The sequence below is a fragment of the Halichoerus grypus genome, chromosome 3 (genome assembly GCF_964656455.1).
Source record: "Halichoerus grypus chromosome 3, mHalGry1.hap1.1, whole genome shotgun sequence".
NCBI classification, from domain to species: Eukaryota; Metazoa; Chordata; class Mammalia; order Carnivora; family Phocidae; genus Halichoerus; species Halichoerus grypus.
In genome coordinates, this window is record NC_135714.1 from 62,681,415 (window position 1) to 62,695,858 (window position 14,444).

General features: G+C 39.9%; 1 protein-coding gene across 1 annotated transcript in view; it reads left to right on the top strand.

The window, feature by feature from the left end:
- ANXA3 (annexin A3) overlaps positions 1-14,444 on the top strand; it is a 52,197-nt gene that overhangs the window by 36,169 nt on the left and 1,584 nt on the right. The window contains exons 7-12 of the mRNA XM_036104732.2: positions 501-580; positions 3,666-3,722; positions 4,104-4,197; positions 5,823-5,918; positions 6,859-6,917; positions 8,332-8,454. Of these exons, the coding sequence (XP_035960625.1) occupies positions 501-580; positions 3,666-3,722; positions 4,104-4,197; positions 5,823-5,918; positions 6,859-6,917; positions 8,332-8,454 (509 nt within the window). The remainder of the gene's footprint in view (positions 1-500; positions 581-3,665; positions 3,723-4,103; positions 4,198-5,822; positions 5,919-6,858; positions 6,918-8,331; positions 8,455-14,444) is intronic.

Below are 14,444 nucleotides of genomic sequence, written 5' to 3' on the forward strand. Positions count from 1 at the left end.
GGCGTCAGTCTACAGACCAGGCAGGAGGATGCAGGAAGGGCACAAGCCATCCTTAAGGAGATTTCCCAGCAATGTCGCACATGTTCACCTACGTTTCATTGCCAAGAACTTAGGCATGGAGCTGTACCTAAGGTACTAAGCTAAGAGGAAAGCTGAGAATGTAGTCTAAGCCGTAGGCAGTAGGTTTTGCTCAAGGACAGTGTTCTGTTACTGTGGAGGAATGAAATAGTAATCAGAAGGCAAACTAGCAGCTTGCCCACCCTGGCTTTTCCATGGCAATTCTTTCTGTTCTTCTGTATCTACCACAACACACACTATAATAATAGTTACGAGAAGAATGTATCCCTATCAGAAGAGCCCCAGGAAGTTAAAAAAAAAAGAGTCAAGATTTATTTTCTCAGGTACTCATTCCTTGCCAGTGTTGACATTTAAGCTTTTCTCGGTTTTGTAATAATGTTTTTCAGTTTGTCAAGGCTTAATGTGTTCTTATTTGGTTTCAGTATATAAGAAGAGTCTTGGAGATGACATTAGTTCTGAAACATCTGGTGATTTCCGGAAGGCTCTGTTGACTTTGGCAGATGTAAGTTTTTATTTTATATTGCTTAGCTGCCCGATAAGCTGCATGCTCAATAATAATTTTTAGGGAGTTTAAAAATAACCAAATGGAGACAATGAGATTGCAGTTTTCCTCGTGAAATAATTTGTTCATCTTACATTTTCATTTCTGGACTCCAAAGAATATATCTTTCTTTTGTCGGCATTTAAATTAAGTACGAAGCTTGATATAGAAAAACTATCTTCAGAAATGGGTATATCAGTCTCTGGATTAAAAAAAAAAAAGACTTGCAAGAATAAAAGCAAACGAAAAAGACTTGCTGCAGCTGTATCTCTGCCACCTTCGGAAGAGGTGCTAAACCATTCATCAGTGGCACAAACCAGTGCAAATGAGGCCACACCTAGCTCTCTCTTCTGAGGAGGTTCATGACTATAATGAAGGAGGTAAGGTCAAGGGTGAGGTATCACCACCCATGTGTGTAGAGAGGAAGTGATTTCAGCCATATCTCACTGGCCTCTTTCAGCTGATTTACACAGCTCCTAGTGTGTGAGAAAGTCCCAGCACTGGCCTCAGCCTGAGGATAGAAACAGTAGTTGTCAAAGTGAGGCATGATGCCACAAGGAAACAATTTATCCCAATTATGGTTTCAGTTACTTCAGATGGTGAAAACCTTAAAGACTGAACCTACAAACCCAAATTTATGAGGCATTGGCACAAACATACTGTCCCAGAGGTTTCTGTGTATAAGTGCACACCCATTTACACACACACATGAGCACACAACAGCCCCGGGAAAACAGTGAACAGTAGGGCTTCAGTGTTTAGAATAAAAAAAAAACCGGGCTCTCTGGGGCTCCTTTACTGCCTACTAGCTTTTTTTTTTTTTTTTTTTAAAGATTTTATTTATTTATTCATGAGAGACAGAGAGAGAGAGAGAGAGAGGCAGAGGGAGAAGCAGGCTCCCAAGGAGCAGGGAGCCTGATGCGGGACTCGATCCCAGGACCCTGAGATCACGACCTGAGCCGAAGGCAGATGCTCAACCATCTGAGCCACCCAGGCGCCCTATTGCCTACTAGCTTTATGTGGACAAGCTATTTTAAGCCATAAAACCTTTGTTTTCAGGGCGCCTGGGTGGCTCAGTGGTTAAGTGTCTGCCTTCAGCTCAGGTCATGATCCCAGGGTCCTGGGATCGAGCCCCACATCGGGCTCCCTGCTCTGCGGGAAGCCTGCTTCTCCCTCTGCCTCTGTCACTCCCCCTGCTTGTGCTCTCTCTCTGTCTGTCAAATAAATAAATAAAATCTTTAAAAAAAACAAAACCTTTGTTTTCACATCTGTAAAATTAAAATAATAATAGTACCAACCTCCGGGGGTGTTGTGAAGATTCAGAGAGAGAGTGGGCATGTGCAGTACTGAGCACATAAGGCGATTATTCGTAGCGGTACCAATGAGACGCGGCGTTTTCTTACTCGAGCAGAGCACACCATGAACCAGAACGAAAAGGCAAGCTAGCAGCCACACTGAAAAGGAAAATAAAAGAAATCATGTGGAAATCAGACAGGCATACAGGACCTAATGTTTGAAAATGGGAATAAATGCATTTTATAAATGTTACAGCCGAACATTTCATTCACCTAAAGTTTTCAAAATAATTCAGGCAATCTCCCTTTTCCTATCTCGCCTCTCTCTGTAATGGGCTATGTGCACAAGCACATGCACACACACACACACGCACACACGCACGCATGCGCGCTTCTCGGCATGAGAGCTGGTGGCAAGCTGCAAGGGTTTTGTGTTTTCATAGACCTTATTTTTAAGAGCATAAAAATCTTTTTAGATTTCCAGAGAAGTGGGGCAGAAAGTACAGAGAGCTCCCGTATGCCCCTCCCAGTGTCCCGTTATTAATATCTTGCATGAGTGTGGCATAGTATAGCTGGTGAATGAACACTGACACATTATGATTAACCAGAGTCCACAGGGTCCATTAAGTTTCACTCATGGGTTTGGACAAATGTATAACGTCATGCACCCACCATTACAGTATTACATAGAATAGTTTTACTGCCCTAAAATCCCTGTGCTCCAGCTCTTCATCCTTCTCTTCCTCCCTTCAAACCCCTGGCAATCACTGATCTTTTTACTGTCTCTATTGTTTTACCTTTTCCAGAATGTCATATGGTGGGAACTATACAGCACGTTGCCTCTTCGGACTGGCTTCTTACATTTGCTAAAATGCTAAGTGTCTCTCAGGACTTGATAGCTCTTTTCCTTTTAATCATTGAATATTAGTCCATGGTATGGATATACACCAGTTTGTTTCACCCGTTGCAGGGCATCTTGGTTTCTTCCAAGTTTTGGCAATGAGGGACAAAAACTTCTAACATTCATGTACAGTTTTTGTGTGGACTTACATTTTCAGCTCACTTGGGTGAATATCAAGGAACACAATTGCCAGAAGATGGTTAAAGTGTGGTTGGTTTTGTAAGAAGTGGCCAAACTCTCTTCCAAAGTGGCTTTATCAATTTGCATTCCCACCAGCAAGGAATGACAGTTCCCGGTGTTCCAAATCCTTGTCAGCACTTGGTGTTGTCAGGGTTTTGGATTTTAGCCATTCTAGTAGGTATGTCGTGGTATTTTATGGTTGTGTTTTCTTTTTTTAAATTTTCAGTTCCCTAATGACGCATGATATTGAGCATCTTTTCATGTGCTTTCTTGCCAACTGTTTATCTGATCTCTGTGCAGATCTCTTGCCCATTTTTTAATTAGGTTTTCACTGGTTTAAGTGAGTGTTAGGAGCTCTTTATATATTTTGGATATAAGTACTGTCTTAGATATGTGTTTGCAAATATTTTTTCCCAGTCCGTGGCCTGTTTTTTCATCCCCTTAAGATCTTTGAGGAAGAAACTGAGGCTCAGAAAATTGTGTGATTTGCTAGAAATTTCGTGGCTAGTGAGCAGCAGAGCCAGAACAGGAGCCCCGAGTGCCCAGTTCCTCTGTGCTTCATGGTCTCCACTGGAGAAAAACCTCTAAAATGCCCTGCTGATTGGAATACCGAGTGTTAGAATCTTCTGTCCTTAAAAGGATTGCCTTTGTTTTCATCTTCCCTGTGTAGGGCAGAAGAGATGAGAGTCTGAAAGTGGATGGGCAGCTGGCCAAAAAGGATGCCCAGGTCAGTAATAGAGCAAAGACAACATCTCCTGTAGCCATTCTCCCCCTCGACTGCCTTTTCATTCGTGTGGCACCAGAGGAGGCTGCCCTCTCCTGTCCTGTTGGGAGGAGAAGCCTGAAGGCTGGGCATCACCCACCCCTGGTTCTTTGCCTCCCCCCGTGCTGGTTCTTCTTCTTCTGTCTCCAGCCTCCCTGACTCTCAGGTTCCTAGTCCGCTAACAGCGAGAGACCCGGGTAAGAGATTATCTCCCTAACCTCTACTACCAAGTAAACCTCCCGCTCTTCTCGTTCCACCAACCCCCTGCCCAGAAAGAGAGAGAGAGAGAGAAAGAGAGAGATTGTGTCCATAATAACATTCTAAATCTTCCTTCTCATCCAATAGATTCTCTATAATGCTGGGGAGAACAGATGGGGCACAGATGAAGATAAATTCACCGAGATCCTCTGTTTAAGGAGTTTTCCTCAACTGAAACTGAGTACGCACTCACATTACAAACCTTTTTGCTTTGTCTTGCATTTGCAAATGTTTTGGGGTTTAATATACAAAATTCTGGAAAACGAAATTAAAAATTGCAAAGGCTGTTCCATTTGTATGTATAAACAATTCAGGAGAAAACATGGGGAGCTGTGTTCCAACTCAAGGTGGAACTGACCCTACTCTTGTCTTCCCTGGAGGCTGAGTACATTAGCTAGTGAGTGACAAGTAACAGGTGGGAGAGGGACAACAGGGAGAAGGAAAAGGGGAGCCCTCTGGGGTGAGAGCAGAGAGGAATATTCCGGTGGTATGGGGGAGCCCGAAGGCAATGCCTCCAACCCATCTCTCCCCTAGTTAGCCACTTTCCAGAGAAACCAGGCATGCTGGGTATCTGTTAATGTGTTAATAAGGATTAACGTTCGGCTCTTTCTGATTCGACAGTGAATGGGGGAAAGGCGGCATAGTTCTTTTGGTCAGACCAACTATTACATGGAACTGCTAAGCAGCCACCTCCTCACTCATGTATCCCCCTGAACCTTTCTGGAAGCCACAGCACCCAGAAGCCCAGAACTCCGTTTACTGTGAGCCTCCAGCGGTGGCTCCCAGGTGCTGGTCGAGAGAGCAACCACAGTGCGTGACTAGGCTTATGCTGAGTTCACGGAAAAATGAGGAAACATGAGGATATCACCATGACTTTTTAATTCTGAGATTGCCCCTCCTTAATTTTGGCATTACATTTCACTTATTTTATAAAATAATAGTAATAGTATATTATAGTTGCTTTATGAGTACCTTTATTTGAAGAATAAAAACTAAACAATGCTAGATTTCTCTCCAAAGGTTTTTCAAAATTTCCTAGGGAAAAATTTACTTGGCTTACAAAGTATGCCTCTGTACTTGGTGACCTATAGGTTTTGCTTTGGGACAAAAACTGATCAAGACATTACCTCTGGTAAGCGTGGGTAGGCCATGCTGCTTTAGGGAATGATTTACTCAGCAGAAAGAAATCTGCATAATTAAGATTTCTTTAGCAGATAAAACATATTTGACTAATGACCACACTATTGTTTCCCAGGTGATGCTATAATTTAAAAGTAGCCCACCTTACTAGATAAATTATTTTTAATTTAACCTTTCAAGCTATTTTAAATTCCATCAACCTGGGAAGGGGGAAGGGAGGAGAGAGAAAGAGATCATTGAAGAAAATGGCCTATGAGGTTTAGGGGCTTTTTTTATTTTTATTTTTTTATCTTATTTATTTATTTGAGAGAGAGAGAGAGGGAGAGAGAACGCAAACAGGGGGGAGGGGCTGAGGGAGAGAGAAGCAGACTCCCTGCTGAGCAGGGAGCCTGATGTGGGACTCCATCCGAGGAGCCTGGGATCATGACCTGAGCCGAAGGCAGAGGCTTAACCGACTGAGCCACCCAGGTGCCCCGAGGTTTAGGTTTTATTGTAGATAATTAAAAAAACCAAAAACTTCCATGCTCAAATTTTGATGGTTTAAAGAGGAGTTTTTGAGTTTGACACTTAACTTGATTTGCTGCATATCAAATAAAAAACTGGAATATATTCAAGTTGTGGTCAACTGGGATGCCTTAAATATTTTTTGTGGTGCTGCTTTTTTAGCATTTGACGAATACAGAAATATTAGCCAGAAGGACATTGAGGACAGCATAAAAGGAGAATTGTCTGGGCATTTTGAAGACCTACTTCTGGCCATAGGTAAGCCCTTCAGTGCTTATAACCTGAGTTACTTTGCACTTGTTTTAAATCGACGGGAAGGTTCACTCCTTCCCTGTAAGAAGGTTGACCGATCCATCCTTATGCTCCCATAGCCCCCGGCACCGTCCCCGGGGCACACGGTGTGCTCCACAAATACTGTTAAGTGGATGCATGAAGAAGTTATCTTTTTAGGTTTTACTTTGCCTTTTAACTTTGTATTGGTTTGTCACCAGGCTTGGATTAGTAAACTCCTGGAGAGATGAAAATATTACATTTCTATTGGCATTTTTATTGAGGCTTGTCGAAAATGGAGTAATTGAGTAATTTACTAAATTTAGTAATTGACCCTATTTGGTTATTATGGGAAGATATCCGTAGACTCCCAAAGCTGAGCCCAGGTCGGAACTCTAGGTCTCCTCCCTCTTGGCCAAGCCAACCGGGAGTACGGAACAGAAAGTCGGGCACAGACCGAAGCTGGTCCTGGAGACATGTGGATTAACAAGCAGACACAAACACCGTTATGTAAGCAGATCAGTCCCCCCCAGGAGGTCTCTGCTGTCTGCGGGCCCAAGTTCTTTACCAGCAGAGATGCTAGAAATGGAGCAAAGGTACACCCTGGGGAGTTATCGATGTAAGCGTAGGTGTTGGTGCGTCTGGGATCAGGAGATGAGTCAGCTGCTGTGGGAGCTTCTTTGGCAGGTAATTATATTTTCCCCCTGACTAAAGAGAATGACTGTGCTTAAGTTCTGTGCGAATCAAGACTTGATAAGCCTTTGAAAGTCAGGTGAAGCATTCACCTCTCCATCGTAAATAAAAGCTAGTAGTGACCAGGGGGTAGAGTGGTATGGTTACTCAAAGAACCTTTTAAAAAAACATATTACCATAGATAAACTCAATTTCTATTCAATGAAACTGAATGTTACTTTGCTTTTTATAACAGTTCACTGTGCCAGAAACGTGCCTGCCTTTTTAGCTGAAAGACTGTATCAGGCTTTAAAGGTAGGTCTGGAAATTTCATATACATTCTTAGTCTCTCTCCAGGAGAATATAAAAAAATACTGCATCATACTGATGGAATTTCATGTCCCTTCCCTCCTTGGAGGAGTCCTCGTTTTGTCTTGGAGGTTGGTAGTGAGTATCCTAATCATTCTAGAGATAGGTACAGCAAAGCGTTGACTAAATTATCTTCCCCACATCACAGTTAGTGGAGGCCGTGAACCTTGGTTGAGAACACCAGACCTCAAGCCTAACCCATAAGGCCCAGGGGCCTCTTAAAATAAACCGAGTCGAGTCAGCAGCCTTTCGTGCTACAGAAACCCTGCGCTTTCTTGTCTGTTGCTGCTGCTAGACAGTGAGGTCCTTGAGTACACAGGCGTTTTTCTTGCTCTGTTCTATCTTCACGCCTTGCCCTGAGCCGGGCACATGAGAAGATGTGTACTTCAGTCTCTCTACTGGACATTTCCTATGGAGGTCCACATGTGCCTTCAAAGTTATGTCCAAAGTGAACACATCCTGTCCCTCACCTCACCCCCCACCCAAGGCTGCTCCTTGTCCCGTGTTCAGTCACCTCAGTGGGTAGCCCCAACAGGAGCCAGCCTTGCCCGACTCTCTGAAGTTATACCGCTCCCCGCCCCGCCCCCCATCCTTGCCCTCTATGCCTCAGCCACTTGGCCTTCTTTCTGTCCGTGACTATGCCAAGTGTCATCCCACACCAGAGTCTTTGCGTTTGTTGCCCTCTCTGCCTGGAATGGACCTCCTCCAGATCGACCTATGGCTGGCTCCTTCTCATCTCTCAGGTCGCCTCCTGAGAGAGGTCTTTCCTGACTGAACAGGTCGATTGGATTCCTTTCGGTCACACTCCATTCCATAATTCTTATCACTGTTTACATAAACAATGTGTTAATTTCCTCTCCTGTCCATCTCCATCCATTAAAACGTGGACTCCATGCGAACAGAGCTATAATCCGCACTGTTCGCTGCCGTATGCACAGCGCATATCTGGCATGGAGTAGATTTCTTTCTCTGGTTCATTATTTTGGCCCCAGGTCAAATACCACTTTCTCAGGCACACCCTTCCTAACCCTTGATCTGTTTTAGGCCCTCCTTATATATACTCCCATAGTACCCAATATTTCCCGTATGTTGGATTACATAGTATATCCTTTACAAAATTGAACGCTTAACAGGGCTATCTCATCTCTGTTTTCAGCATTTGGCATGGTGATGGCACAGAGTAAGTGCTCAATAAATATTTCTCGAATATATGAATGATGAAGTTTGATGACAAATGAGTGAAGAAGAGTCACTGTGGTTGAATATTTTGTGCACCATTATCTGTTTCCCATAGATATAGATCTGTATGTTGTCTTGTGACCAGTGAGATTTGTATTGTGGACACCTGTATTCTTAACAGGGTGCTGGAACCGACGAGTTTACTCTGAACCGAATAATGGTGTCCAGATCAGAAATAGACCTTCTGGACATTCGAGCAGAGTTTAAGAAGCATTATGGCTATTCCCTATATTCAGCAATTAAAGTAAGTCTCCTCTTAAAAATAGCAAAACCCATTTTGTCTTTTCTACTCATCCTCTTTCCTGTATAATCCTTAAAACATAGAGATATATGACTGAGTTTTCTCTCTCCCTGTCAATGCATAAATGTGTTTTCTGAGTTTAAAATAGTGATAACAAAATGTCTCCTAAAGAGAGTGATTAATTTTAGCTCTAAAATTCCAGGCACATAATAGACACTCAAAATTTTTTTTTTAGGTTTAGTGGCCATGAATTGTTCTTTTGTGAATTGTACATGCAAGTTGTTTACCTGTTTTTGATATTACAGTATTTTTATTTATTTCAGCTTTTCTTTATGAGAATAGAAAGAAAGAAAAATACATGTTTTAAATTTCCTATTTTTACCTGAAGTCTAGTTGACATACAATGTCACATTAGTTTCAGGCATAGCTAAATTTCCTCTTGTTTTACTCAAAATATAGATAGCATGGTTCTGTACTTTGGAGCTCTTCTCATTTCAGTTTATAGGAACCTTCTCATTCTTCTTTTAACAGCTGCGTATCATTCCATTATTTATATATTTGCACCCACCGTTTCAATAGATGTTTCCAGTTTCTTGCTATTATAAACAGTGTTGTGATATGCATACACAATTCCATAAAGTACAAGTGTATCTAAGGGATAAGTGTATCTAAGGGATAAGTTGGTAGGATTGCTGAGGCAGATGTAAATACATTTGTAATCTTGGTAAATATTACCAATGGACTCCGTTTGCATGTCAATTAACGAACTAGATTCATTCACCAAAACCAATCCTTTTTTTCTTTGAACCAGAGCTTTTGTTTTTACATTAAACCTTTGCAGGAAGAGATGCGTGCTTAAGTTGAAATTGGGAACTTACTCAAAAAGGCAGCTCTCAGACTGTGCCTGGGGCTTAGTGAGGATTTCATCAGCTCACGCTCAATGAAATTTGAGTCGATTCTGACACATTGCAATAGTTTCAATCAACACAGGTAGATTTAATAACATTAACCATATTGTACTTACTAAGGCAGGAAAGTAGACTCACACATTTTATAAAGATTGCCAGTAACAAGGTTGAAACATGAGGCCTTCAGTTCACCCTCAGCAAACTAGAAAATTAAATTAACCATTAGTTCTCCCTCCCCAGTGGCTGGCTAATTGAGGCTTATTATATTAGGACACGTCTAAGTTATGCGTACCCTGATAGAAAAGAAAAATCCATTGCTAAACAATTCAGTTTGTAATTTAAAATTACATGAGGTTTCTTCATTTCTATCACCTAATGTGCATGTTTTAAAAATGAAATGTTAAGGTTGGATCGGGGAAAAAATAGAGAGCTTGAACTAGATCAATAAGCGTGAGACAGATTAAAAAGGAGGTCAAAGACCTATCTCCCCAGTCCCAGGCTCGGATAGACTCACAGGTGAACTTCACCAAACTTTCAAGGAACAGATATTCCTATCCTATATAAGGTGAACCAGAATATAGGAAAAATGAAACCTGCCTAGTTAATTTTATGATTTTAGTATAATCTTGATTCCAAAGACAGAGGATAAAGAAAATGACAAAATTACTTCACTTATGAACATAGCAAAGAGTAAAATATTGACTGAATATAGCCGTTTATTAAAAAAATAATACATCAAAATCAAGTGAGGTTTAACCCAGGAATAAAAGGATGGCTCAACATCAGAAAATTAATTAAAGTGATTTCCCACAGTCCACACATATAAAAGATAATTATATAATTATTTCAGTTCTTGTAGAAAAAGCTTTTGAAAAGGATCAATACATATTTATGATAAAAAACATTTCACCAAATTAAGAATAGAAGCAAACCTCCTTAAATTGATAAAGCTTACATACCAGCTTATTATAGCAAATACATATTTATACTCAGTGGAGAAACTTTAGATGCAGTTCCTTTGAGATAGGGATCAGAACAGTAATGCTCCCAACATACTGATAAATATTATACTATACTACTACTAATATACCTTAATACTATCTTACAGAGGACTAGGGGTCCTGGATGGTACTGGAAAGGAAGAAAAAAAAATGTGTAAAGATTGAACCAGAAGAGTTGAAGCTTTCATTATTTTCAGTAAATACAATCATCTTTTTAGAAAATCAACAGGGATTATAAATTATCATTAATAAAAATTCATCAATGTTGCCAGATAAAGATCAACCTGTAAAAATTAATAGTATTTCTTACACTATATAATCAAAATTAAGATACCATTCATAATAGAAATGAAAAACTATAAATGATCCAGGAATTCACTTGACCAAGACGACATAACTCTATGGAGAAGACTTTAAGACTGTTATAAACACTGTAACATATGTCAATAAATGGAGAGAGAGTTTATGCACTTGAGTTATGTGATAGGATACTATAAAGATGTCAGTTGTTCCTCAAAGTAAGCTATAAATCATGTGATTTATTTCAATCAACATTCTAGCTGGATTTCTTTGAGGAACTTGATTAAGTTACTTTAACATTTATATGAAGGAATGAAGATTCATGACTAATCAACCTTAAATACAAAGAATAAAGATAGGGAAAGGGCTAGTCCTACTACAGACTGACATGGTACAAAGCAATTATTAATTGTTTTAAGTGTAGTTTTGGAATAAGAACAGACGAATGAATCAATGGAACAGAATGGAGACCTCAGAGACAAATCCAATTGTTTGTGGAAACTCATAGGCTAGAGGGGGCACCATAAATCTGTAGGGAAGGACAGATTATTTAGTAAAAATGTATTGGGAAACCTGGTTGACTCTATAGCAAAAAATACAACTGGATCCTACCCAACACCACATTACCAGTAAACTGGAGATGAACTAAAAACCAAAATATAAAAGATAAAATTATAAAGCTAATCCAAGAAAATACAAGAATTACCTTTGTGACCTAGAAGCAGGGAAAAAATTTTTAAACAACAAAATCACAAACCACATTGCAAAAAACAACAAGCAAACAAACAAATGTACATTATTAAGTATAACATATATTAAATAATCTCATTACATTTTCAGTACTGATGAATAGGATCTTTTTGATGCTTAAATTTCCATAATTCAGGAATTATGTATATCACCTGACCTTTGGTTCTGTCTTCCTCTTCCTTCTACCTATAGTTGAGACATTTCTCTGTTCATTAACACCTTTCTCAGGTGATGACTGGGGGGAGGAAGAGGGGAGGGAGAAGGTAGGTGAAAAAAAATGTGTCTCTCTTATTACTTAATAGTAAGATATTAATACAAAATTTGGATGAAATTACATTTTCTTGGTAGTTTTCACTGAGCAAACAAATTAAGTAGCTATTTAATAAATAGTACAATTCCAGGGTCTTTAATGGAAAACATAGTAGCCATCCTCAATTCTTAGTCTGTGTGGAGATTTGAGGTGAACATAAATAAAACAATTAGAAGAAGATAATATGAAACAGCATACAATTAAGTACTAGATAGTGCAGTACAGAGGATACTAATCTAGGAATTAAGACTAAAGAAGTTTGGGATTAGATAGGGAATGTTTTTGGGGGGAAATGGGTCTTGAACCTGCCTTTCAGGTTTTTTTTTTTTAAGATTTTATTTATTTATTTGACAGAGAGAGACACAGCGAGAGAGGGAACACAAGCAGGGGGAGTGGGAGTGGGAGAGGGAGAAGCAGGCTTCCTGCCGAGCAGGGAGCCAGATGCGGGGCTCGATCCCAGGACCCTGGGATCATGACCTGAGCTGAAGGCAGACGTCTAATGACTGAGCCACCCTGCCTTTCAGGTTTAATAAGCTTGTGTTGAGTGCCTCCTGTGGGCAGGTTCTATGTTGCTCAACAGGGACTCGAATGCTTCAGGAAGGTGTGTATGGTAAGGAAAGGAGGGAAAGAAATAGTAAGGCACTTGATCGATTGGGGGTCTGCCTTGGGGAATATTGAAAAACAAAATGCGAGTGGTGAGATGAATTTAGCTGAAAGAGAGTTTTGAGATCACAGAATTTGTATTTCATTCATTCAATTAAAAATATTTACTGAATGCATATTATGTGCCTGGCTCAGAGTTACAATTACAAGCAAAGGGGAAAAAACAGTTTCCTGCCCTTATGGAATTACAAATAAATGTAAAATTACAACTATGTTAAATGTAAAGGAAAGCGATATTGTGCTGTAAGACCATATGATAGGAGGATTTGACCTATAGGAAAAGCTTTTATGAGGAAGTTATGATTCAGATCTGAAAACGAGTAGACAAGGATTGTGGTGTCGGAGAGTCAGTAGAGCATTCTAACAAAAGGAAAAGGAATTACAAGTGGAAAGACCTCATGGTAAGGAAATATGATGAAAAATAAGGCCGGAGGGACCAGATCACCCAGGACCATTTTGGCAGTTTTAAGGATTTTGTCTTTTGCCCAGAAACATTGGAGAGTTTTCATTTTAAGTGCATAGTGTCATGATCAGAAGTACATTTTAAAAAGATCCCTGTGACCACAGGGAATGAATTGGACATAAGAAAGGAGAGATTTGGGCGTGCTGAGTTGTTTTATTAGTCATACTGGAGCTGCTTATGACTGGGTAATGAAAAGTACTAATGCAAAGAGAGCAAAGAACAAAGACTCAAAAGATATTTAGGAATTAAAACTTGGGGGAGGGTATGTGCTATGGTGAGCACTATGAATTGTGTAAGACTGTTGAATCACAGAGCTGTACCTCTGAAACAAATAACACATTATATGTTAAAAAAAAAAAAAAAAGAAGAAGATAGTAGGAAGGGAAAAATGAAGGGGGGTGGGATTCGGAGGGGGAGACGAACCATGAGAGACTATGGACTCTGAGAAACAAACTGAGGGTTCTAGAAGGGAGGGGGTGGGGGGATGGGTTAGCCTGGTGATGGGTATTAAAGAGGGCACGTTCTGCATGGAGCACTAGGTGTTATATGCAAACAATGAATCATGGAACACTACATCAAAAACTAATGATGTAATGTATGGTGATTAACATAACATAATAAAATAAAATAAAATAAAAAATCGAGTTAACAAAACAAAACAAAAAAACCTTGGGGACTTGATGTGATATCCTGCTGTAAGTAACAAGAAAGAAAAGGTATCAAGGATGATTCCCAGGTTTCTAACTTGGGATCAGATAGTGGTGCCATTCTCTGCAAGGTCAGGCTTTAGGTTTTTGTTTTTGTTTTCTTTTTCTTTTTTTGGGAGTGGGAGAGAAAGTTCATGAGTTTGGTTTTGCACTCTTTGAGTTAGAGATGTCTTCGAAACATATAAGTAGAATTGTCAGGTCAGTAGCTAGTGGTATGAGATATATTTTCAGAGTCAGTTATGTTACTGAATAGTTGGACATGAATGAAAATCTAAGGAGAAAAACATAGATTGAGAAGAGAAGAACGCTTAGAATTGAGATTTAAGCATTACTGACAATTAATGGCTGGATAGCTGAGGATGAGCCTGCAAAAAAGACAAAGGTAAGGAAGCCAGAGAAGAAGAAGAAAAAGCCAGGACTACTTACAGGAAAAGTAAGGGCTTGATGGACATGGTGGCCCTTGGACTTGATTTACAATGCAATAAAAATGAACACCTTGGAGATACAGTTGATGAATCTAGAACCAAGGAAACTAGAGACAAGAGATGTGAGCCTAGAGTAGATTCGTCATGGTCAGAATGGAAAAAGGAATAACTTAAAGAACACTGCAAAGAAATAATTGGCAGGATGGATTAAATGTAGAGGATAAAAGATGGGATCAAAGTTGAGAGAAGAGAGGATTGCTGGTAGCACTGTGAAAACTACACCAGCAGAGCCAGTTAGTCTCTTGAGAACAATTAATATGGCCTCATTAGGAAGATGTAATTTATGTTCAAAGGTTCTGAAAATACATTAATTTTTTTATGATGGTAAAATTTCTAAAATGCCATATAAATAGAATAGCTATTTTATGAGAAGGCATAAAGGTATGGAGGTAGGAGAAAGGATGGA